This window comes from Podarcis erhardii (genome assembly GCF_964252035.2).
Source record: "Podarcis erhardii genome assembly, chromosome: 2".
Classification (NCBI taxonomy): Eukaryota; Metazoa; Chordata; class Lepidosauria; order Squamata; family Lacertidae; genus Podarcis; species Podarcis erhardii.
Window position 1 is genome coordinate 109,411,416 of NC_138498.1, and position 26,210 is coordinate 109,437,625.

Here is a 26,210-nt window from a genome sequence, read left to right on the forward strand (position 1 = left end):
AGTTTCAGGTTAAGAACGGACCTCCGGAACGAATTAAGTACTTAACCTGAGGTACCACTGTATTATATCTACAATTGCCGTATTAAAGCGTTTACATTCTGCCTGACAATAACCCTCAAAGACAGCTGACACTGCAGAAATTAATATATAAGAGAGACCTGGTTCTTTTTTTTTTAAGGCCCAGTAAATGACCACAGAAGCTGAGCCCAAAACTCTTCTGCCTTGCGGGATATCTTCGGGAGACACACAAATCTGGAGTGAAGCCCCTAAGGCTGGTGTCTTGTACACTTCCTTTTGGCAACTGCTGCAGCCAAGCTGGTGCTAAACATCTTGCTGTGCTTTGGAGCACAGCAGCAAGGCTGAGGGAAGGGTCTGGTCTTATCTAGGCAGCCCAGGACTTCCATACACACTGCCCAGGCTTGCACCCCGGGGAGGTCTCATTGCTGCCAAAAACAACACAGGAGGCCACTTCTGCAAGTCCCCCTGCACCACCTCCAACAAAACTGTTCTGGGTTTTCCCCAACCCCCAAACCAGATTTGGGGAGGGTGTGCAGGGCAGGGAAGAGAAGAGAAGTTCCATTGTGCAAATGGAGCAACTTCATCCTATCCTTTCTTAGTTTGTGGTCGGTCTCTGCAGTGTTCAGAACCATGACAGGATGATTGATTTACATAAGGCAACGTGATACTGACCATTTTATCAGTCTGTCATAATCCCAAAGCATGGACTTTGTTTCACTACAGCTCTGCATTGAATTAATGGTTGCATTGAGTTTTCTGCCACAACTCTGAAGATCTCTTGGCTAGTTAGAGTCTCCACCAGCAGTTACTATCAGTGGCAATTTGGCATGTTCCACCTGTGTGTGTCCTAACTTAACACTAAATCTCATTTGCTGTTATGTTGTTGACCCTCTTTGGCAGGGGTCAGCAAACTTATTCAGCAGGGGGCTGGTCCACTGTCCCTCAGACCTTGTGGGGGGCCAGACTATATTTTTGGGGGGGAGGGGGAAAATGAATTCCTATGCCCCACAAATAAACCAAAGATGTATTTTAAATCAAAGGACACATTCTACTCATGTAAAAACACTCTGATTCCCAGACCATCTGTGGGCCAGATTTAGAAGGCTATTGGGCCGGATCCAGCCCCCAGGCCTTAGTTTGCCTACCCATGCTCTTTGGAAACACACTGGGGGGGGGTAGCAGCAGGGGAAATAAATCACTGAGCTTCCTGCAGTCTTCCCAACCTCCTTTAACAGTTTTCCTTTATTCTGATTTCTTGCTTCTGATATATTTAAAGGAGGTTGCTTTGGGTTTTTTTGTTTTTAAACATACTGGGCAATAATACACTTCCTTTTTGCAAAGGAAGCTCTCTTATCCTGCATAAGCTGCACATACCAGCATCCTCTTGGGGTTCCAGTTTCCCAATCCATTGCAGAAACCTGAGCTCTTTGTTTCAAAATAACGTTATATTTGACTCAATGGAGTCTCCCTTGGAAACCAACTTTTTCTAAGCAACACTAATTTCACAATGTCTATATGCAGTCTCTGCGAAGGTAATTGAAATCATCCATCATTTTCTCTTTCACTTGCCTGTGACCTTTTTCTTAAGTCTCAAAACCACCACTGGTACTTTAAATCATAGGCGCCAGGGTGGGTTGGGGGTTAGCTATTATGCACCTTTCACTAAATTGCTTCTGTCGTGGTATTTGCATCCGGTGATCTTATGATGCATTTGTCACTGGTTTTTGAATACTGGACCCAGTATGAGCATCATACCCTTCCTTTTAAGATTTTTATATCCAAGGAAAACCGTATTCATGTTCTTTAAGACCCATACAATCCAGCTTCCCTGTTCTAGTGCTGATGCTTCTGTGATTGGCTGCAAAATGTTTAATGCAGTACAGAAGCAGCTGGGTTTGAACAGGGCTTTTGTAACAAGGTATTTTAAAACAAACAAAACAAACCATGCAAGTTGTCTTGAGTTGCACGGGCTTTCAAGGAATAAGCTTGGAATCTCTTGTCCGAGACAGGCATGTTGACATCCGAGACAGCTGTTACCCTCAAGGCAAAGGTAGGTAACCTTTTTCAGTCCAAGGGCCAAATGAACATGTGGCTGATGTATGTATACATGCACAAAAACACATGCAGCCTCCCTATACATACACACCAAGCAGACCTGCACTTGCAGGCATAACACACTCAGGCTGGAAGACAGGGCTTACCAAGTCCTCCCCAGTGGTTGGGCTGTGGGGTGGGGAACAGGGTGGATAAAAATCAATGATTTATGTATTTTTTAAATCGGATTTTTAAAATAAAATGCTTTTGGAGGAAAAATCTTTCTAAAGATAGTTTTCTATTCAAGTTACATTGTAGTCCGAAGGCCATCGGATTTGTTTTAGTTTTTCATATGTGCTAAAACTCAGTCTGGGTTTGGTTTTTTTTTAAAAAAACTTTAACCTCATCAGTTAACAAACATGGACACATATAATGTTATTGCTTTAGTTAAATAAATTGTTTAAATTGTTAAGGAAATGATTATTTTTCGACTTCCAATAAAGTCCTGCAAATATAAACAGTCAACCTATTACCGCACAGTAATTTCATAATTATCTGTATTTCCAATAGTTTAACCAAATCAGTAATGTTTGATGTAACTGTAAATACCCTGAAAATTTATTCCAAAAATGAAGTCTTTCTGTAAAAAAATGATTTAAATCAAGTCTTACTGATGATTTAAATTGTGATTTAAATCAATTTGATTTAAATCCACCCTGGTGGGGAATATGCTGCTTTTTACTCTTAATCTCTAAAGAGTTCTGTAGAGGATTTTATCACCCCATCTCAGCACTGAGATCTGATGGAGGTTTGCAGGGATCTTTGGTCTACTCCTTGCAGTTTCTGGGTTGCCCCTGGCGCACAGGTTTGTCATTCCTAATCTAAGGGGACAAGGCGTTTTATTCCTGGTTGAAGCGATGGCAGCTTCCATCAGCTGAGTGTTAATTCAGCAGTGGGTTGGGAGAGATGCCTGTAAAAAACAGGTAAGTGAATAGTGACTCTCATTTTCCAGGTATATCTTTGGGGGGGGGGGGGAGAAGAAGGACACAGTGATAACGTTCAGCACAAAAAGTTTATTGTTTCTGTTTTGTACATAATTATATATCTGTGCCTTGTGGTCAACTGCACTCTCTCATCTGGTCCCGATGGTGACCTGCCAGACACGCACAAGGTTATCCGTGTAGCCGGCAAACAGAGTCTGATGGAACAGAGGGAGAAACAGTGTTAGGAAGCGACTGGGCGACAGCTTTTTGACAAGGCAGCAACAATCACTTTGCATGAACCAACTGTTGGATAGAAAGTCAATGGGAGACTTTGCTGAGAAGCCAGGTTCCTCAGGATGCAGCAGAAGGGGGGGGGGGGAGAAGAGGCAGGGCTACCCCACATTGGCACAGCAATTTCTGGAACCTCCTCTGCTTGAGCTTCTCTAGACAGCTGTTCATTAGATGCACATGTAACCAAGATCATTTTACCAATCGCATTCTCCTTTAGTGTCCTATCTGTTTAGGTACCTCCTGACCCCAGGCTTACAGAGTCTTCCTTAGTGATCTGCAAGCTGCTCTGACATTTGCTTACGGCTGAATAGCAGGGTAAAAATGCCTTGAATGAATGAACAGCAGATTGTGACAAACCCAAGGTGTCCACTTTTTATTGTATTGGGGGATGAGAAGTATCCAGCCCACAGGAAGACCAGAAGGGATAAAATTTGATCACTTTCTGCTCTGTAAGTGGAGTTGTAAATGAGAAATGAAAAATTTGCCAGGGGGGAAACTCGCTCCTGAATATTCCCGCCTTGCCAGGTCAGCTGTCATTCCCTCAAACTCCACAACTTGCATACTTTAATCAGGCAGTGCCTAATGTCACTGGGGCAGAATAAGGGAAGACAGCCACCAAAAGCATGGCTGCAGGGCCATTCCCCTCATCTTCACATCTTAAGACAATACACCGTTTATCTGTCAGTTCAAATAATGGGCAGTGTATCTATGTATTTTATACATAACAAATTTGACTGGGGAAAAACTCAAGACAAGTGTCGGTGTCAAATTTTTAGGAGCCCAGGAAACCAGGATTAGCTGCAGCACTGCTAAAACCTCTTCCCTTGGTTGCCCTTCAGGAGCTGATCAAGAGACACTGTCAGCTGCAGTTGGGGTGAAAAGTTCTGGTTCCTCAAGAAAACCCAAACATGCCACAAGCCTTGAATGGCAAAGGTGGAAGCTCAAAAATGCAGACTTTGACAAATCCCGCTTTCCCAGTTCTTCCCTGGCTGGAGGAGGCAGCAGCTCTTTTTAACTTCCTGCACGGCCCTCTGGGCATCTTGCACAGCCTGCTGCGAAATGCTGTTTTATAGCAACAAGGACTGCTGGTTTTAATCTCCTGAATACAGATTTTAGCTGAAGGAGTGATATTTTTAATGTAAATAAATTTATAGGGGATTTTTAATTACATCCCCTTCTTTATGTGGTTGTGGCAGTTGTTTTGGTTAGCTTTGCTGTCTGGTCTTTGACCACAATGAAGATTGATTGATTGCACAGCCCGGTTCTTACCTGTCCGTCAGCAGACCAGGCCAATGAGGTGCACTGGGGTGGCTCCGCCTTGCTGCTGGTGCTGATCACTTCCTGCTTGAGCTCATCCACAATGATCTTGCCTTCCAGGTCCTGATGTTAAGAAAGCAGAGGTTAGATGGTCAAATGGGAGTTGCCGACTTCGAGACCGAATGTTTTGTTCAATTTCCACCTATTTGCATGCTGTATGAAGTTTGGGCAACAGGCTCAGAAACAGCCTCTGGTTTTCCGCATGGAAGCAAAATCAGACGGCATAGTGTGTTTCATCACAGCACGTCAGTCCCCTCACTCTCAAGCCTGAAATCACCACTCACAATGCGTTCCCTTCCATTGCCACTGGTAGCTGTTGCTCCTTCTCTGCTTCACAGAATTGTAGATTTGGGTGGGTCCTAACAGTCATCTAGACCAACCCCCTGAATATAATCACTGCTACTATCTGCCTGCTTGCCAAGTACCAGATCTCTTACCAGAAAGGCTAGTTCTTCATAAGTAAGAATGTCTGTATCCTCTACCACTGTGGCAGTTCAGATTTTAACTTGGAATAAAAGTATGCAGACACATTCAGCCACAATTAGATTTGCATCTTCTGTTCAAAAATGAGAAGGCTGTGTGTTGCAGTTGCAGGGAGCAGGAGACATCCAGGCAACTGAAACTTCTGCACACTGACATTAAGAGAAAGGCCCCTTGCTCTTTAGACGGCAGAATGAGAAAACCACATTTAGCCTTGAAACAGTAATTATCTGCCAAAGAAAGGCACATTCCGCAGCCCATACAAATTAATTTGTGTACAGTGCTTTGCATAACTTAAGTTTGTTTTTACCATATAAGGAGCTATGCCAGCCTGACCCCTGAACATCCTGCTCTGGCCTGCTAAAATCTCAGAAGCTGAAACTATAAATTCAAGGAACTTCAGCTGCAGCCTAACATGACTCTGCCAGGACTGCCAAGGAAGAAATGTCAAGGGAACACCAACTTAATTCTGACAGGGAAAACAAGACTCAGGCTGGGAGAAGAGCTAATCTCCTCTGTTCTTCCCAAACCTTCAACAGCCAACATCAAGCTCTTAACTTACCCATATCTTGATGCTGGGTCCAGTGGCTGCACACAGCCAGTAGCGGTTGGGGCTGAAGCATAAGGCGTTGATGATGTCTCCACCATCCAGGGTGTACAGGTGCTTGCCTTCGTTCAAGTCCCACAGCATAGCCTGGCCGTCCTGCGGCGGAAGAAAGCAGACATTAGATTTAAAGCCCCCAAGTCCAGAAAGGAAAAGGGCAGCAGGCTGCGAATCTTAATGCGTCCGAGTCTCCCCATTCCTCCCAGCATCTACTCAAGGCCCTTAAAAAGCTGTGGCATTTAACTTATTAATTAATGCACCCTCTGTCCCTCAAACAGAAATTGTCAAGGGTGGGGGGAAAGGAACCATTCTCCAAAGCAACATATCTCCCACCCAATGTTTGACAGCTCAGAAACAGCCTCTGAGTATCAGCATGGTAGTAATTCAGATGGCATGTATAAGTTTCATCACAGCAGTCAGGATTCTCTGACTAGATCTCGACAGGATGGCAAAGTGCTAAATGTCACTAAGCAGGCAAGAGCACTGAGCAAAGCAGAAGGGGGCTGCAGCTTATAGGGCATCTTGCTCACATACTCTATTTAAAAGCATGATTTCATGTAGATCAAGCATCCCGGAAAACCTCCCCCAAAATGAGATCTCCTCCTTCCTTGAAGGTTTTAAAGCAGAGGATGGTTGAAGCCTCTGGCAACGCAGAGGGGTTGGACTAGATAACCCTTGAGATCCCTTCCAATTCTACAATTCTAAATTAGCCCGCGAAGCTTCCTCTGTTCCTAGATTGCTGTTAATGAGAAAGTTATTTCTGCAGTCTATTCTGAGGATATGTCCACAATACAAACTCCAGAACTGTTTTTTTAACAGTTTTGATGCCACACTCCCTATGTTATCAGCAGAAGGGACAGCGTTCCTTGGGCTGGAAAAAAGCCCCCCTGATCGATACTTAGAAGAGCTGAGGAAGCTGTGCCTTGTTTCTGTAACTGCCACCTGCTACGCAGAGACACCCATTTCTACATCACAAGGAGGACCATGCTTAGCAGATAAATGGCAGTGGCAAGTGTGGCCTGAGGAGGATCCCGAGGACCATATTTGGCCCCCAAGCCTGAGGTTCTCCATCAAGTTCCAGTTACAGATAGGTAGCCGTGTTGGTCTGCCATAGTCAAAACAAAACAAATTCCTTCCAGTAGCACCTTAAAGACCAACTAAGTCAGTTCTTGGTATGAGCTTTCGTGTGCATGCACACTTCTTCAGATACACTGAAACAGAAGTTTCCAGACCCTTCTATATAGTGAGAAGGTGGGGAGGGGTATTACTCAGAAGGGTGGTGGGAATGGGTGATTGGCAGATAGCTGTGATGAGCCTGTTGACGACTCTTAACGACTGCAATAGGTCTTACAGGAAAAAGCAAGGGGTGAAAAGGTGAAAAATGGCTTTGTCATGTATAATGAGATAAGAATCCAAGGTCTTTGTTCAGACCAGGTTTTTCCATGGTTTTGAGTTTGGTGATAAGTTGTAATTCAGCAGCTTCTCTTTCCAGTCTATTTCTAAAATTCCTTTGTAGTAAAACAGCTACTTTGAGATCTTGTATAGAATGTCCTGGGAGATTGAAATGTTCTCCTACTGGTTTCTCTGTCTTGTGATTCCTGATGTCTGATTTATGTCCGTTTATTCTTTGGCGTAAGGTCTGGCCTGTTTATCCAATATAGAGAGCTGAAGGACACTGTTGGCATTTTATGGCATACACAATGTTAGATGATGAGCAATTAAATAGTCCCGAGATGGTATGTGTGATGTTGTTGGGGCCAATAATGGTGTTGTCCGGGTGTATGTGGCAGCAAAGTTGGCATCTGGGTTTATTGCAGGCTCTGGTGCCAGTGTCCGTGTTAGGTCTGGTTGTAGTATTATTGTGGGTTAGGAGTTGTTTAAGACTGGGTGGCTGTCTGTAGGCAATGAAAGGTCTTCCTCCCAGAGCTTGAGAAAGAGAACTGTCATTGTCCAGGAGAGGTTGTAGATCTCTGATGATGCGTTGTACTGTTTTAACTTGGGAGCTGTATGTGATGACTAGAGGTGTTCTGTTATTTTCTTTTTTGGGTCTGTCTTGCAGCAAGTTCTCTCTGGGTATCAGTCTGGCTCTGGAGTCGTTAAGAGTTGTCAACAGGCTCATCACAGCTATCTGCCAATCACCCATTCCCACCACCCTTCTGAGTAATACCCCTCCCCACCTTCTCACTATATAGAAGGGTCTGGAAACTTCTGTTTCAGTGTATCTGAAGAAGTGTGCATGCACACGAAAGCTCATACCAAGAACTGACTTAGTTGGTCTTTAAGGTGCTACTGGAAGGAATTTGTTTTGTTCTCCATCAATTCAGGGAAACGGCATAGCCCAGTGGTACAGCACCTGCTCTCATGCAGAAGCTCCTAGGCTCAGTCCCCAGTATCTTCCAGCTAGGGCCGAAAAAGAACCATTGCATGAAGAGCTGCTGCCACTCAGCATGCATGACACTGAGCGAGACAGACCAACGGTCTGATTCTGTCTAAGGCAGCTCACTGTGTTCCTGTTGTAGTAGCTGTGCAGGTAAGACTGACCGACCCTCAGCTCTAACTCCCCTCTGTCAGCAACTAGAAGGCTGGTGAAAAGGAAGAATGCATTTCATTTCGGAGCTATAATCCTGGATTTCCTTACTGGAAATGGAAGAGGGCTTCTCCCTCCCTCCCTTCATGACAAGCATGGATATGCCCCAGCAGACTAGTAACTAATTTTTTCAAGTCTAGGTTAGATGCTTCTAGCGAAAACACGACACCCATGAGCTAACTCCCCCTAAGTACCTTGAGCTAAGCAAAATCCGGTTCACAGCAACTGCCCATGTTTCCTTCTGTCTGTCTCTCTCCCCAATAAACAACACACATGGCCAATTTATAGTGGCAGGCATCCTGATTTACCAGATAAGCAGAAGTGTAGAGAAAGAAGAAAAGTAGTTCCTCTCCACCGCCTCTGGTTTATTATTAACACTGTTTTTTATTAAAAGTATCTAAAGCAATGTATAACACAGAATTGATAAAATGCAATGAAGAAAATAAATCAATGCAAAACCATACTTCATGAATTCATACACAATCCTATTAGATGGTTGTGTGTGGAGGTAACATGACTTACTGGGCAAAGTTTGTCTGAACAAGTAAGCTTTAGGCACATGGCTATACATTTGAACAGGTTCAACCTCCTGAGGGGAGGGCTTGCCACAGAGACTTACCTTGCCACCTGAAGCACACAGAGAGCCGTCAGGCGAGACTGTCACTGTGTTCAAGTAGCCAGTGTGCCCAATGTGGTTGGTCTTCAGCTTGCAGTTAGCCAAATTCCACACCTGCAAGATGGGGAGAGTACAGACTCAAAACTGATTCGCTGGTGCTGTTAATCTCAAGGTGAGCTCTTGCCGTGTGATCAAATTCCTGATCCAGTGATTGTTGAAAAGCGTCTCACCCCCTTGCGTAATTTACAGCCTGCCTAACAAAACCGGTGCCTGTCTAATAGAAGTATAACTGAACGTCCGATACATAATAAAACGTGGCTGTTTGATGCAGGCCTATTTAGTGAAAAGAGCAGTCCTCCAATATATCTCCTCTCTTTGCAAGACTGACTTAACAGAATTCTACTCTTGCTCCAATCGGGGCACCAACAAAGAGACTGTATTACTCATTGAGTCACCTATGCTAAGAGGACAAGAGAACACCCTACTGTTTACAAGCTGCTGCAAATCTGATAGACCCCGTGGCCCCAATTCTCCCTCCAACCCCCCCCCCCCTCGCACCTCCACAACTCATTGGCTTGGCTTCAGGACTTTTGCTTCGCTAGATGACTGGAGAGGTGGTGAGATTCCAGCGCACTCCAAAGTCCTGCCCCTCGTTACCAAAAGATCTGAAGGGCTGGTTCCAGATTACCAAAAGAGAGGACAGGAAATAGAATGCTTGTGCATCATTTAGACACTTCCAGGGGGAGGCCCTAGACAGAGATTTGAGGATTAAGGCTGATCCTCGACTCACCTTCACGAGCTTGTCCCAGCCACAGGAGACAATGATGGGGTTGCTGCTGTTGGGGGAGAAGCGCACACAGGACACCCACTCGGAGTGGCTCTCGTCCTGAGTGGAGAAAAAAGAAGGTATGACAGCTCTCAGTACAAGCTGGTAACAGGATGTTACAGAGAAACAACCATTCTGAAAAATTGAAGCACATGTGTCACCTCCTAGTTCTATCTCCTTATCAATAAGGAAACTTGAGCACATCTAACTGCATTTGCACATGTATTCCCCATTCCCTCCATCCTTCCCTGCCTTCTGTTGTCTCCACATCCTGTCAAAATTTATAGCTTGTAAGCTCCTTGGGGCACAGACTTCTTTTTTCTCTCCCTTTATGAACTGCATTGGCAGAGGTTAACATTTGAGCAATTAAAGCCCTTAACAACTTGGGATCAGGGTACACAAGAGATCTCCTCACCCAATATATATCCTGGGCTGGCAACTGTGCTCTGCAGAAGGGGCACTGCTAAGAGGACTGCCTGCCCCACTAGCATGCTTAGTTTGCATTAGAAATCAGGCTTTTGGTGTTGCAGCTCCAGTCCTCTAGAAGGATGAGGAGAGACTGGAAGGGTAGGATCAAAATGTTACTTCTATGTAAAACGCAGGGTATGCCCTCAGACCCAAGCAGGATCCAATCCAACCCATCCTTTCTCCACAAACATAAATTGAGCAGTGCAAGTTTTCCCTTTTCTGAGCACCTGCAGCAACTGTCTGGAGGAACAGCAACTAAAGGCACATCAAGGCTTTTGTACATTTGGTGCTTCATTTAAATGATATCATGGTGTTGCTTTTAAAATACTGTTTATTGTATTTTATTTATTTTATATTTGTAACGCACACAGAGGACACAGTTGATTGGGTGATGTATATTTTAAACATCTAAAACAAAGGGGTGTGAACTTTAGTGGTATTCAATGCCCAGATCTGGGAGGGAGGAGAGGCTAACCTGTACAGTGTACTTGCAGACTCCCAAAGTGTTCCAGAGCTTGATGGTTTTGTCCCTGGAACCTGAGACGATCTGGCGGTTGTCAGAAGAGAAAGCCACACTCAGCACATCCTTGGTGTGGCCCACAAAACGCCGGGTGGTTGTGCCTCTGAAAGGGAGATGTCATTTCATTACAAACCCAGTGCAACACAGGAAAGAAAAAGCCCCTCAGACCAAATCTCGTTTTTCCCTGCCTTGCCATGCTACCTCCTGTAACCCCCTTCCCCTGCAAAGACCCTCCCCTTCTGGTCTTGATCTCCTCCTAGGGCCCATAAGGTTAATTTTCGAAGAGGATCTCCTGCTTCAATGGAACTTTTCCGGGAGTTGAGACAGGACCACGTCCCTCACTCCAATTTCAGTAGCCAATGAGTCCTAAAGAGAGGGAAGCAGAGCTTCTCCTACCACCTTGTGCAGCTCTCATAGGGTGAGCAACTAACAAACCAGCAACAAGAGGTTTTCCCTTTGATCTTCACTGAACCGAGTCCATAACCCTCCCCAAACTTTGGGAAATGAAAGGGGCATGAAGGATCTGAGAATTTCTCAGCCCCCTCACTGCGGAACCATGACAAGGGCAACCTGAAATGTCCTGAATAGGGAAATGTGCAATTCCAAAAACCTGCCAGAAATAGGTGTCCCCTTCCAAGTGATTTCCCCTTCCCCTCCCCTTTCCAACAAAACAGAAAGCTTCCACTTTCTCAGTCTCTTGTAGTGTCCCATCATAATTGCAGGACGTATCATCAAACCCCAGTGGAGTCTGTAGATATTGTGTCAGATCTAATCATCGGGACAGGAGGAAGCAAGCACAAAACCCTGATCCCAAAGCAACCAGTGATAAAAACAGGAAACCGTACTAGGAATAAAAACCTAGAAGAAAGGGGGAAACCACGGGAGAACTGGGCAGAGTGAAACATATAATCAGTCTGCTGAGGACAATCGTTTTCAATCAACACAGACCCTGTTTCCCCAATCTACACTCACGTGGTAAGATCCCAGAGGCGCAGGGTGCCATCCCATGAGCCAGAGAGGGCAAACTGCCCATCTGAGGAGATAACCACATCGCTGACGAAGTGGGAGTGGCCCCGAAGGGCTCTCTGGGGGATCCCGTAGTTGGTTTCATCCCGAGTCAGCTTCCACATGATGATCGTCTTGTCTGCAAGAGGAAAAAGATAGCAAATGGTTCTTCCAAAGATTTTCTCAAAACTGAGATAGATATTACTTGAGGGGCGGGTGGCATCTCATTCCTTTACTACTCATTCCCTGAATCAGGCTGCTGCAGTCCACTGTGGCCAAGTTCCTAGTGAGGGAGTAGTCATGCGTGGATTGTACCACTTCAGACTGGAGGTGGGGACTTGCTTAGTTGAATGCGCCACCTTGCCAAACACTTTCCTGCACACAGAAAGCTAGCATTGCAGGGAGATGGCTAGGTTAGAATACTTCTCCCCAACATCTAGTTTTCCATGTGAAGGGAAGTGGATGGCTGGCAGAGCACTCAAGTTATACCAGCCCCCACTTGCATTCTGAAGTGTTCCAATCCAGACTCTGCTTTACCATCTCAGTGGTAAAGCAGCCAAGGCTTTCTGCAAACTCTTAAGATGGCCTCACTTGAAACCACATGAAAAAGATGCAGTTGCTAACCACAATTCCCTTGGAGAGAAAAGTCCTCTCAGACCAGAGACTGCCTTCAAATACACACAATTATGACCCAGCTTTTACAGCTTTACCAGGAATTAACTGTAGGTCTCAGCATCTAGATCCAAATACGAGGTATCCTTTGTAAAAACCCAGTACTAACCCCTTTTAGACATCCACCTGTGCACTAATATCACAGAGAAAGCTATCCTCAATTGCTCACCAGAGTTGTGGACTCCTCTGGCTTCAGCAGTTGCTATAAAAGTTGGTATTGGCTCACATCACCAAATAGGTTGCTTGCTCCTTCTCTGGCATAATCTAGGCTCAGAAAACAACCACCCTATGAACAACGTGATAAGGATGTAATGCCTGGTATAGCAGTTAGAGCAGAGGATGTCCACGAGGTGCCAACCAACAGGACCAACCATCAGGGATCATGGGAGCTGTAGTCCAAGAACATCTACAGAGCACCACTTTGGCTTACCCCCCCCCCCCCGGTTTATCATGTCAGACTAGGACCAGAGAGACCTCGGGGTTCAAATCCCCACTAAGCAACAAAGCTCACAGGGCCAGTGACAAAACTGCTTAGCCTCACCTGCCTTACAAGGTGTGACACTAAACTGGATGCCACACACAACAACTTGAGTGTGTTGTTAAAGATGGGGTATAAATTAACAATACAGAAATTAAAGCCTGAAATCAGTCCCTCCTAAGCTAGAGCTGCTAATTAATGGAGGAAATTCATTGCCCTTCCCCTCTAACCCACAAGTATGACTGACCAGCTGTAGAGCCTCATTATTCCTGAATTGCAGGCTTGCTCCTGGCCACTTTTGGTTGGCTTTGAAGGCCGAAAGCTCCCTTTCGGGAACAGATCCTCTCCTGCCCCATCATAATTGCAGGACATGTCTTCAGACCTCAAGATCAGCAGACAAATGTCAAATTTAATCATCAGGGCTGGGAAGAAAGAGAAGCAGGTGGGCCTTGCTACACACACCTCATTTTCTGCCTGAATATGCTGAGACGGCGTACAGCACAACGCTCTTAAATCTCAGGGTTGTGGGTTCGAGCCCCACATTGGACAAAAAATTCTTGCATTGCAGGGGGTTGGACTAGATGACCCTCGTGGTCCCTTCCCACTCATATGATTCTGTGGCTGGCCCCTTGCTATTCATTTGATTTCCTATTCTCCTTATCCCCCCCTCCCAAAAAACCCTTGGGGCCTGGGAGCCTCCCCAAACCCTTACCCTGTCCGGCACGTGACTGTCTCTCTCCTTATGCCCCATTCCCAATTACACGTAGATGGGGCTGCATGGTCGCGTCCTTCTCTCCCCCCCCCGCCCCGCATGACACGGTGGTCTCTCCCATCCCATTCCACGCTTCCCTCCCCGCGTCCCCCGCGCCGCCTCGCGAGTTGGTCTCTCCCGGCCCTCCGTTACCGCGTGAGGCGGAGAGGATCATGTCTGGGAACTGAGGGGTGGTGGCGATCTGGGTCACCCATCCGTTGTGGCCCTTCAGGGTGCCACGCAGGGTCATCTGCTCCGTCATGGCGGCGGCTGAGAAGGCTCGAGCTCCCGCGGCAGGCGGAGGATGGAGGCGGATTCACCGGCGGCCCTTAGCCCGGACCTGCCAGCTCGCTGAGGCCCAGGGAGAGAAAGGAAGCGGCAGCCTCTTCCGGAAGCGGAAATAGCCTCTCCCGGCGCCCTCTCGCGGCGCCGGCGCCGACGTACAGCAACATGGCGGCGCCCACGTCAACCGTACGAACGACCCGGCGGAGCGCCTTGCGCTGGGCCGCGCTTCCTCAGCCTCGCGGAGGCAAATTGCGACGCGCAATGCTGCGAATCCATAAGTACGAAACGCGGCGGCATGCTTCTTAGAAAAGACTCTTTGCCGCAGCCTCTTCCCCACCAGCAGCCAACATGGCGGCACCCTGGCGTTTCACATCTCGCGATATCTTGCGACGAGACTCCTCCGTCCGCGCGTGCGGCGTGAGCCTGGTGGTCGCTAATGGGCAGATATGCTAATAGGAGACTCATTCCGAGCCCTTCGTTGCTCAGTGAACTGGCTCATCTCCAACTGATTTGCGGAGAGCGGTTCTTCCTTGATATGCCGCCTTTCTGCCAAGGCGGGTTACCAGAATATTAATAACAATATATTATTATTTATACCCCGCCCATCTGGCTGGGTTGCCCCAGCCGCTCTGGGTGGCTTCCAACACATATAAACACAAACGTGCGGTGCAAAATTGCGGCACTAGTTCTCTTCCTCTCTTAAGTACGCGCAGATCTTTTTTTTTCCCAGGAGGGTTACATGGATCTGTTACATCAAGCAGACTCCTGGACCAACAAAATAATTACGGTGCCATTAGCTGCAGTCATAACTTAAGCTAAAGCCCACCTTTTCGGATGCATGAAGTATTAACTTGGTTTGTTTCTGAACTGCTTGTTTGCAATTCCACCCCACTCCACACACAAATGTGCAATAAATCTTTATTCAGACATTTATAAGCTGCGCTTCCGTAGAAAATATAGCAAGGTGGTGTACAACATAATTCAACCTTATTGTCCATACAGTGGTACCTCAGGTTAAGTACTTACGGTAATTCGTTCCGGAGGTCTGTTTTTAACCTGAAACTGTTCTTAACCTGAAGCACCACTTTAGCCTATGGGGCCTCCTGCTGCCGCCGCGCCGCTGGAGCACAATTTCTGTTCTCATCCTGAAGCAAAGTTCTGAACCTGAAGCACTATTTCTGGATTAGCGGAGTCTGTAACCTGAAGCGTATGTAACCCGAGGTACCACTGTATTCCTCTCGTAGAGCTAAAATTCCCCCAGTTCCCTGGGAAAAGGGAAGGATTGTTAAGCCACGCTAGAAATTGTAGCACGGTGATGGAGTCTCCTACCAACTCCTTGGCACTCTTAACAAACTGCAACTCCCAGGATTCTTTATGGCTGTTTAAAGTGGTATGATGATGCAGATGGTGCCTCAGTTTGGCATATAATCATGACAAAAAAAAAACCCAGTTACATATTTTTATCTCTGAAATCAAATACAAGGTTGGGATCCAGAAGTGAAATGTGGGAGTCTTGTGTTGTTGGGAACCTCATGGGGAATGCCACACGTGTATTTTTGATTGCATATGTTCCAGCAATCTTAAGTATACTTATTAGGAAGCAGGTCCCAATTATCTCAGTGGGACTAACAAGGAAGTAATATGTTTAAGGTCACCCTGGGTATGTCTAAGATCACACTACTTGCCTGCTGCTTTTGTGGCAAGGAATAGGAACCAACAGCCGAGTCTCAACCAAAGACAATATTCTGCTCATTTAAAGCAGCCTTATAAATAAGACCACAAAAGTTACGGCAGCAGTTGTTTTTCCTAACTGGTTATGGGACTAAATAGCCTGACAGCCCCTCCCTCCGTGGCTGGTATGAAAACAGGGCAATCAATAAAAATATTCTCTTTTAAAATCAAATGGATAAGTGGAGAGAGGGCAGGATCCATCCCTCTGTTGCTCTCACTGCCATCCTTCCCACTGTGTTTCCATGCTGGCTGTAGACTTGAGGGGAAAATCAATCTGCTAGTCCCCTGCCAACTCCTTCATTCTCCTGCGTGAAAATCCATGTTGCATATGCACGTTGCTAAATACAAGGCTAGTTTAGCATTCCCAGGAGATCCATTAAAATCATAATTATAATTCCACAGAAGTCTTAGGAAGATGACATTCATTTGCATGATAAATGACTTGATGTACTACAGCCATCACCAACTTTGTACTCTCCAGATGTTTTTGGACCCTTAACTATTGAGAGCTGTAGTCCAAAACATCTGGAATTAGAGTTGGGATGGTCCATGAGGATCATCTAGTCCAGCCCCCTGCAATGTAGGAATTTTTCACCCAGGAATTTTTCACCCAACATGGGGCTCAAAACCCACAAGCCTGGGATTAAGTGTCTTATGCTCAAACCGACTGAGCTATCCAGCTGGAGCACCAGGCTTGTGAAAGCTGATGTTGTTGGCATCCATATATCTTGAGACGCAATGGAGTGTGCCTCCGGGGGTGAAGTCAAACGGCTGCACAAGCAGCACCAAAGTGACCTTTCCAGGCGCAAGCTTGAGCAGTGTGTATGGAGGTCCTGGGCTGCCCAGGTGACAAGACCCCCCCCCCCCCGCTGATGTGGTCGAAAGGAAGCCACAGCAATATGTTTGGCACCAGCTTGGCTGCAGGAGTTGCTGGAAGGAAGGGTACAAGGATTCCATCCAACCATCTTAAGGACTCGAGATTTGTGTCGGGTTTACTCCTTAGCCTTTTCTTCTCCTGAAAATATCCTGCAAGGCAATGGAAGTTTAGCATCATCCTTCTCCTAGATGGGCAGTCTTCCCAGGTTGATGAGCCCCATCTGCTCCTCACTTCTCTGTACAGGGTGTGCAGAAACTGCCTTCTTGACCACTGGACCCACTTAATATCCTTTATTGATGGAATCATAGCTCCTTCTTTCAAAGCTAGATACAACAGCCGGTTGACACCCATCTCCCCCTTCTTTTCCACCCTTTCCCCAATTGCTAACTTCATTTGCTGATTTTTCCATGAAATATTGATGATGGGGATTTAATGATTATAGCCTGTTTTTCTATTAAAACCACCACCATCGCGACCTATAGTGAAAAGCAACAGAAATGCAATGTAAAAATCTTGAAATCACATATTTAATATAATATCAAGAGCAGCAGTAATATTTTCTGGTTGCTAAGTCTCCTGTTGCTCGGTCCCTGCTCCTGCCAACCTAGTAGTTCGAAAGCACGTCAAAGTGCAAGTAGATAAATAGGTACCACTCTGGCAGGAAGGTAAACGGCGTTTTCGTGTGCTGCTCTGGTTCGCCAGTAGCGGCTTAGTCATGCTGGCCACATGACCCAGAAGCTGTATGCCGGCTCCCTCGGCCAGTAAAGCGAGATGAGCGCCGCAACCCCAGAGTCGGCCACAACTGGACCTAATGGTCAGGGGTCCCGTTACCTTTAAGTCTCATGCTACCCTCCAGTACAGCAGAGTTTCTGGGCATCTGGCTCAGATTTCCCAAAGGATCACTCCACAGTGTTGTTTTCCCTTTGGCAACTGGCTGGAGGTTATGACTTGAACCAATACACAGTCCCTGTTCTTGAGAACCTAAATGCTCTACATTTTTGCACACAAATCTATGCATGTTGCTGCTGTAGATGCTGTTGAGCTGCTGTGACAATAAACTCTGCCTGCAATCCTATACACTCAGTAAGTTCAATTTATAGCCTGAAGGTCTTAGCAGTAGCAGTAATTACAGGCAATAACTCCCACTGAGACTAAAGTGACTCAGACCCAAGAATGATGTGTCAGCAGATTCCTTTTGACTGCCATGGCTTTCATACCAGTCATGCTTTCCCAATCAGCCACAGTAGCTCAGAGAAGGCATACAGCTGGGTTTCTGTAGTGTAGTGGTTATCACGTTCGCCTCACACGCGAAAGGTCCCCGGTTCGAAACCGGGCAGAAACAGCCTTACATACATTTTTTGCCTTTACATTAATAGAGACTGCAGATCAAGACTTCATTGAAGTTGATAAGTTAAAAAGAGTCTGTTTTATCTCCCACCTCCCATTTGTAAATTCATTAACCAACAAAATAAGTCTGTTTTGTTTCAAAGTAGGATTTTGTGCCGATACTGAGAAATTAAATGCTTGTGGCTTGAAAGCCCATTAAATTTTGGAGAAGTTCAGAGAAAACTGAATAAAGTGTGTGACTTGATTTTTAAAATTTTTTATTAAAAAGACACATAAAATCATACAAACTTTAACCTGTAGGTTTATTGCTTGTTCACAATCAAGTCTGAATATTATATCCAAACTGGCAGGTATGTCCATTCATTCAAGTGATCACTCATTGTTTCAGACATCCATACTCTAACAGTACTATTCATATTTTGTAAGTCCCATTTACTCAATGCAGATAAAACTTCATTGAAATCAATAGGTTTTACTTCAGGGTAGTTGTGGAGGACTGTGCTGAAAGGCTGCAGTCTTATGCACACTTACCTGGGAGTAAGCTCCACTGGATACATGGGACATTGTGTGTGTGTGTGTGTGTGTGTGTGTGTGTGTGTGTGTGTGTGTGTGTTTTCTGTGCGTTATTCATTAAACTCTGGTCAAGAATGGGAATGGGGAATATGGGATTCTCCAGATGTTGCTGGACAACCCCCCCCCCCAAAAAAAATTCATTTATGAATCACTAGCTTCAGCTTCTGGGTCACCCTGAAGTGCAGCCCTGCATACAGCACATTGCAGTAATCCAGTCCGGAGATTTCCAGTGCATTGACAGCAGTAGTCAGACTATTGCTGTTCAGAAACAGCCATAGCTATCTTACCTACCCAAACTGGTAAAATATACTCCATTACCTACCCAAACTGGTAAAATATACCCCATCAGTAATTTTCAAGCTCAAAAAAGGTGGTGTCTCTCTCCCCCCCCCAACTATTTTCTTTCCAGGACAGGAAGGCACAAATTATATGTGGTTTAAGCCTCCACATCTCAGTAACCTGCAGAGCTGCTGCCAGCCAGTGTCCATAACATGGAGCTATAAAGACCAGTGGCCCAACTAAGTATAAGGCAGTTTATCTTTTTGGCCTGGAAATGTGATGCTCCTTCTAAAATCCTGCCGCCAGGCTGGATGCTTTATGGTTCACATGCGTATTAATATTTTTGATTTCTGGCTATTGCAGATGCATGTTTTCTGGAAGCCACTCTTGAGAGACTTGCCACTCTTGCATTGTAACATTTGAAATAAACAATAAATCCGTTGCACTCGGTGGGACCTTCTTCGAATATGTGCAGGATAGCACTGTTGGTCGTTTTCATGCAGCATTTGCCCAGTAATTAACGTGTCGGGACGGAATGCCAAATACAAAAGGGCTACCAATTAAGTATTCATGAAGCTCCATCATCGCGGAATCAAATTTCAGGAGCTCTCATACAGCTCGGCGACTACCTGCTCTAAACGTTAGCTGAATGTTACCTTCGTCCGTTCCCTATTAGGCGCCTCCTGTGCTTCCTCGCACCTGGAAAGTGGGGGGGGGAGTACCCCCCCAAAAGACCCCAACCAGCACATTTAAGAAACAAATGATTAGATACGAGATAGCTAAAAAAACCACCCCGCATCTCTCTCTCTCTCCCGCCCCCCGCCCGCCCCGCGGTGGTAATATCGAAGCTTGGCATGTAGTCGGCGGGTTCCAAAGCGGACCTGAGTGAAAACTGTGACTATTAAGGTCCTCTCCAACGGTGTGACAGAAGGAAGGCGGGGGTGGGGTGGGGGAGAAGAGACGGACATATGCAAATTTGTTCTTTTACGTCAGCCTCACCACACTATATATACCCTGATGCCCGGCTTATTTCTCAGTGGCGCTCCGGACAGCTGGCAGCGCGCTGCCTTCGCGGGAGGGTGGAAGGATGGGTCGCGGAAGGCGGCCGGGATCCCGGCAGGGAAAGCGTCAAGGAACTCGGCAGGGAAGGCGTCAAGCAACCCGGCAGGGAATCCGACAGGGAAGCCCCGTACTTCACACTGAGGCAGAAGGCTCGAGCGCCCCTCCGCCTGCAACTATTTCCGAACCGTCCACTTCCGAATCCTCGGGGAGAGGAAAGAAGCGCCTTTCCGGCCCTTTGTCTCAGCTTATCCTGAAGGCTTTCGAGGGCTCTAGCTCGCGGAAAGGCGTGTCGCTGGCAGCCCTGAAGAAATTCCTCAGGGAAGGAGGCTACAACCTGAACAGGAACAAAAATAGCCACCTCAAACGGGAGCTGCATAAACTGGTATCGAATGGGGTCTTGATCCGCTTAACCGGCAGCGGCGCTTCGGGATCCTTCAAGCATGGCGGGAAAACCCTGCCGAAGAAATCTGCCAAGCCTGAGGCGAGGAAAGTGAAGAAAACGGCGGCTGCCCGCAAAAGGCCGGCGTCGGGTAGCAGGGAGCCGAGAAAGAAGTCGCCGAAGAAACAGCCGGCCGTTTCTAAACCAAAAGGTGTCCGAAGTAGTAGAAAGACAGCCGTCCCTGGCAGGAGACGGCAGCTCGACAAGCATTCAACGGTGAAAGGTTCTTAAATACAGAGAAAACCCGGCAGTTTACTTTAATATCTTTAAAAAGGCTCTTTTAAGAGCCACTCAAGACTCGCTGAAAGAGCTGCTGCATTTCCAGATTAAAAGCGCGCTGCTTAAAGACCTCTGAAGTGCTTTGCCTATTAATACTGCTCATCTGACATCTGGTTTTCTCGCCTCGGTAGTTTTAGATTAGGTGTAATCGAAAGGCTAAATAGGATGGTGGTAATCAAAACCGAGAGATCTGTGGTGTGGAAACTCGGGACCTTTGGTGGCTTTTCTTCGTGGAAAGTTTGATGAAGTTTAATAAAGACTGTCAGGTATTAAGAGCCAGGATGGTGTGGCTGATGGTTTGTCTGACCATATAGACCTATCACCATCTCAGCCTAGCCCACCAGACAGGGTTGTTGCATGGATAAAACACTGAAAGTTCGGGCTAATCCAGTATTAATCCATAAAAATACCTTTCTTGTTTATTTCATTACTTATTTTTGCACATTCTACCAAATAATAATAAAAAAAGCAGAGAGACACAATCCAATTTATGCGTGTTAAACTAAAGACTGGGTTACAGAGATGCTTCAGCTTAATTCAGTTTTAACAAAATATTGATTTGTACCTTTAAATATATATTAATCCAAATCTCAGTACAACATTGTAAAAAGAAGCATGGGCACAGCCAGGATTTATGTTGGGGGGAAGCAGGACACTCACTGGTCATCCTCTGTCTAGTAGATTCAGAATGAAATGTCTGAACGACAGTTGTTTTAAATTGTGTTCTTTTGACCCCAAGTGCTCAGAAAATTCTGTAAAATTGCTGCAATATCTACTTTTAATTAAGTATTTTTACAGTATTTACTTGCTTGGTTTGGGGGGGGCAACTGTCCCCCCCCTGCCCTCCCTGGCTGCACCCATGAAATGAAGACACCCTGGCTTTATTTCTGACAACCAAAAAATCCTCTCCAAACCACAGCCTTTTGAAAATGGTCATTTCCAATACCAGTAGACAAAAGTAAAAAAAAAGTAATTAGAGAAGTGGGGAGGAGACTAAGTTATTAGTCCTGTACTTTTGTTCCAAATATTATATAATTACCGTAACTACAAGGTTTAGCTCAGCTGGTAGAGCATGAGATTCTTGATTTTTGGGTAATAGGTTCGAGCCCCACGTAGGGGAAGATTCCTGCATCGCAGAGGGTTGGAATGGATGACCCTCATGATCCCTTCTAACTCTACAATATCCATAAAATAAAATCTGAAACACGTACAGCAGCAGAATCCTATACATACAGGCAAAGATTTCAATGGAACTTCCAAGCAAGTGGGTGTACAATTGCAGCTAAAGGGACTTTTCACTCATCGGTTATGGAAAATGAGTCTTCAACACTATTTCTGTTCCAGCTCTTAGAAAGATTTGGATTGGTGCTGAAAAGAGCCTCTGGGTTTTCTGACACCATGCAGAAAAATGTCTTCATTGTCCTTTGACAGCTTCAACCACTGCTTGTGTTCATCATCTTTTCAGTTTTGTTGACGGTAGCAAAGCTTGAACATCACTCTGCACAATGGCGACTCCTTCTACCAGTTTCTGCAGCTCCTCATCATTCTGCACAACAAGATGGATGTGGTGTAGGATAATTCACTGCTTTTAGCCAGCCAGCTCCAGGATTTCAGCACTGAGATATTCCAGGACTGCAGCCAGATAGACAGGGGGTCCTGCTCCAATTTGCTTTGCATACTTCCCTTTCTGAAGCAGCCTGTGTACTCAAAACCACTGGAAACTGCAACCTTGCCCTTGTGGACTGAGTCCTTGTCTTGACTCTCATCTCCCCCCAGCCGTGCCACAAGCAGACACAATTCTTCTTTCCATCCTGCTCTACAGCAAAAGCACCATGTGAATGTTATGGCTTCAAAGTGCCTCATTCATTGACTGAAGTGGGACAGGGAGGGAATAAGCCTGCCTAAATCTGATTGGTCAAGGCCTGTAAACCAATAAGGAACGAGATTCTGATATCTCCAATAAGGAAAAAAGGGCACATTATTCTCAGTGAGAACTATCAAGTCTGTGTTCATATATTTATAAAGTCATTTGCACTGTGTACTGCTTTTCATTTTAAAAAAACCAAAGCAGATTACTATAACCAGGCACATATACAATTAAAAAAAAACAACCTAGAAATTTAAAAACAAGAGATCTTCAGCTATTGTATACCTGAAGGAGCGTCTCCACCCCCATTATTCAGCCCGGACACTGAGGTCCAGCGTCGATGGCCTTCTGACAGTTCCCTCATTGCAAGAAGTGAGGTTACAGGGAACCAGACAGAGGGCCTTCTCAGTAGTGGCACCTGCCCTGTGGAATGCTCTCCCATCAGATGTCAAGGAAATAAGCAGCTATCCTGTTTTTAAAAGACATCTGAAGGCAGCCCTCTTTAGAGAAGTTTTTAATATTTAATGCTGTATTGTTTTTAACACTCGATTGGGAGCTGCCCAGAGTGGCTGGGGAAACTCAGCCAGATAGGTGGGGTATAAATAATAAAATTATTATATTATATTATATTATATTATATTATATTATATTATAATATTATTACTATTGCAGAAATATATTTTCTTAATTGTCTGCAGAAGCTTGGTGGGATAGAAAAGTTTTCAGCATATGTTTAAAGGTTACATCAGAAGGTGCTTGCTGAATCTCTGTTGGAAGAGTATCCCACCGGAAGGGGCTATGTTTCAAGTCACTCAGTTTTGTGTAACTATGAGGTTAGCCTTGCCAACTTGTGGAATGACCAATGATGCTCCAGCAGGTCATCTTGGTGATCAAGCTGGGATATAAGGTGTCAGTCAGGCGGTGGTGTCTAAGGTATCCCTGTTCAGGGCTTTGTAAATTGATATAAGGACCCTGAGCCTGGCTTGTAGTGGATGTGTCACATGTTGTCAGGTATGTGCCTTCATCATCAGCCTAGCTGCTGCCTTCTGCAACCTGCTGGAGCTTCTGAACCAGGTCCAAGGGCAGCCCAATGTAGAGCATGTTGCAGTAATCCAGCCACAATGTTGTCAACACATGGAATACAGTGGATGGGTGGGGTACAATATTATTATTATTATTTCATTTTTTAAAACAATATTCTTATACACTCATATAATTTTCAATTTCTACACTTCTGGGATTACTTAGATCCCTTGACACACCCCACCCCGGTTTCCAATTACAGTTTTCTAATCCATTTTATCTCCTTTTTTACCTTAACTCGTATTACAAATGTTACAACAATCCTGCTAACGTTTTTTTAGTATCTACAGTGGTCTTTAAGATATCCTATAAACTTTAACTACTTTTGACTAACATTTTTATCATCTTGGTGACTGATCTTCACGGTCATCTTTGCCATTTCAGCGTAGTTGAAATCATCATCATCATCATCATTCTGTGATCAGGCTAAGAACCACTATTGATAAGAACCAATGCAAGTTCATGTACAAGATACAAGTAGTTTAGCCTACATTTCCAGGCAAAACCTTCTATTTTGGGTTTTACAAACAGATGCATACAGCACAGATTTTCCTCTTTCCACGGTCTCCGATACAGCCTTTTGATCAGTAATTCCAACCACTTAAAATGGCAGAAAGAAAAGAGAAACTGAAATTATCAGGGAGTGAGAACAACTCCCCCTATGAGGAAAAGGTACCACTTTTGAGCCTTTGTAGTTTGAGGGGGGGGGGAGGGAGCAAAGGGAAGCATGAATCATAGAGCAGGGGTTGTCAACTTTTTTGGACCAATGGACACACTTTAAATTTTGACTGTGTGCTGGAGGCGTCTGTCACCAAATAGTTGCATGGGGATCATGACATATCACAAAATTAGAGTCACCCACAGCAGCTACCTTAGGCTTACTATGGGAATTGTCCTAAATGTGACACTCATACAATATTGATTTTATTGATTGATTTTATTAAATTTATATACCATGCTTTTCTTCCAAGGAGCTCACAGTGGTGTATGTGGTCCCCGTCCCCAAATTTCATCCTCCCCACAACCCTGTAAGGTTCGTTTAGCTAAGAGACATTGACTGGCCCAAGGTCGCCCAGTGAGCTTCATGACTGAGTGTTGATCCAAACCATGGTCTCCCAGGTCTTTGTCTGACACGCTAACCCATGTGTAGGCAAACTAAGGCCCCGGAGCAGGATCCGGCCCAATCGCCTTCTAAAGCCAGCCCGCGGACTGTCCGGGAATCAGCATGTTTTTACATGAGTAGAATGTGTTGTTTTATTTAAAATGCATCTCTGAGTTATTTGTGGGGCATAGGAATTCATTCATTTTCCCCCCCCAAAATATAGTCCAGCCCCCCACAAGGTCTGAGGGACAGCCCCCTGCTGAAAAAGTTTGCTGACCCCTGCTCTAACCATTACACTACAATGGCAGAAATGTGTACACACTGATAGCAACAGGGAGCGTTCCTCAGTATCAGGGAAAATAGTCACCTCTCTCATTTCACCACACTCACTTAGAAGTTACCTGTGCTATTGCAACCAGCCAAGACAGTTGCCGGCACCTCCAGTACACAGGGCAAAAAGGATGTGTTGGAAGGATTCGTAGCAAATCCCTGAAACTCAGGAACCCTTAAACACTGTTATAGTTCATTGTTTTAAAACAAGCAATCTGAGTGGATGTGTTCCCTCCATTTCCTTGCCGCAAGCAGCTACCATTGTTAAACTGAGGCATCTAATCATAAGCCTGCATTTTTATCAAAGCTTCTATATGTTTAATCAGGGCTTGCATTTTAAAAATGAGCTTAAAAAAAGGATTTTCAAATGTTTCATGCCAGGCAAAAGACCAGCTGCCTAAAAGAACCTTGGCAAGATGTTTTTCCTCCTAACACAAGAAGGGCCCCATTGATTTATAGTAGAAAAACAATTCTCAAAGTCATAAAAAAGGGAGAATTACATATGCTGCCCCAAGGCTGAGAAAACACCATTAGGAATGGGGAAAGATAATACTAATGTGCCTCCCAGTAAAATGAGCCAGATCTTCTTTCTAAGGTTGAAAGGCCAGGAGCAAAAGGGAAAAACATTTAGCTGACAGAAAAAGAGAACATTTTTGAAGAGGCTTCTTTTAAAAGCTGTGTTTTATTGAGTTCCTTCCTTTTTACTTTGAAAAGCTTTATTCTTTTAAGAGGCTACCTATGATAAATGTATGAAATATATTAGCTTAAATATATTGGCTTAAATGTAATTATGCAAAGGATTTAAGGAATGCTAGATTCTTATTTCATATGGTTGTAAGAGTTGTATTTATCCTGAAATTAAGTCAGCCACCAGCCCCCCCGCTGCCAGACAGAAGACGCCTCTAAGCAGTCTTGATATATAGTTGTCAGGCATTTTGTTTAGAAACATTAAATGAAGGAAATCTTTCAATGTTGATGTGAAACTCAAGATCCTTGACATCTGTTGAACATAAAATGTAAGATTAAACCATTTGTTTTAGAAGGCAATAGGGCAAGAAGGGCAAGAGGTGAGCTGGTAATTAAGATTCCATGTAAGATATATTATTACTTATTTGTCATTTATAAATAGCTCTTTGTCTCCCATATAAGGGCAAGGAAGTGGGTGTATCTTTTGTGGGTGTATCTTTTGTGATTGGCTCTAGCAAACAGCCAATAGGAATTTCAACCAGGCTGATTGGACAGAGGCAGCCACAGGAGGAGCAAAGGGGGCTGGATTAAGGGAATATAAGTGCTGGCCAGAATGGCA

At 45.1% G+C, this 26,210-nt stretch overlaps 2 protein-coding genes across 2 annotated transcripts; one reads left to right on the forward strand and one right to left on the reverse strand.

The window, feature by feature from the left end:
- Window positions 1-3,105: 3,105 nt before the first annotated feature.
- Window positions 3,106-14,031, reverse strand: RACK1 (receptor for activated C kinase 1). The gene is made up of 8 exons (XM_081853829.1): window positions 13,804-14,031; window positions 11,717-11,888; window positions 10,700-10,847; window positions 9,721-9,816; window positions 8,934-9,044; window positions 5,686-5,826; window positions 4,596-4,706; window positions 3,106-3,250 (listed from the first exon to the last, which is right to left on the reverse strand). The coding sequence occupies exons 1-8, from the start codon at window positions 13,910-13,912 to the stop codon at window positions 3,185-3,187; spliced, it is 954 nt and encodes a 317-aa protein (XP_081709955.1). The 5' UTR covers window positions 13,913-14,031; the 3' UTR covers window positions 3,106-3,184.
- Window positions 14,032-19,768: 5,737 nt separating this feature from the next.
- Window positions 19,769-20,591, forward strand: LOC309337225 (histone H1.5-like). Its single transcript, XM_081853977.1, has one exon. The coding sequence runs from the start codon at window positions 19,830-19,832 to the stop codon at window positions 20,472-20,474; it is 645 nt and encodes a 214-aa protein (XP_081710103.1). The 5' UTR covers window positions 19,769-19,829; the 3' UTR covers window positions 20,475-20,591.
- Window positions 20,592-26,210: the final 5,619 nt, after the last annotated feature.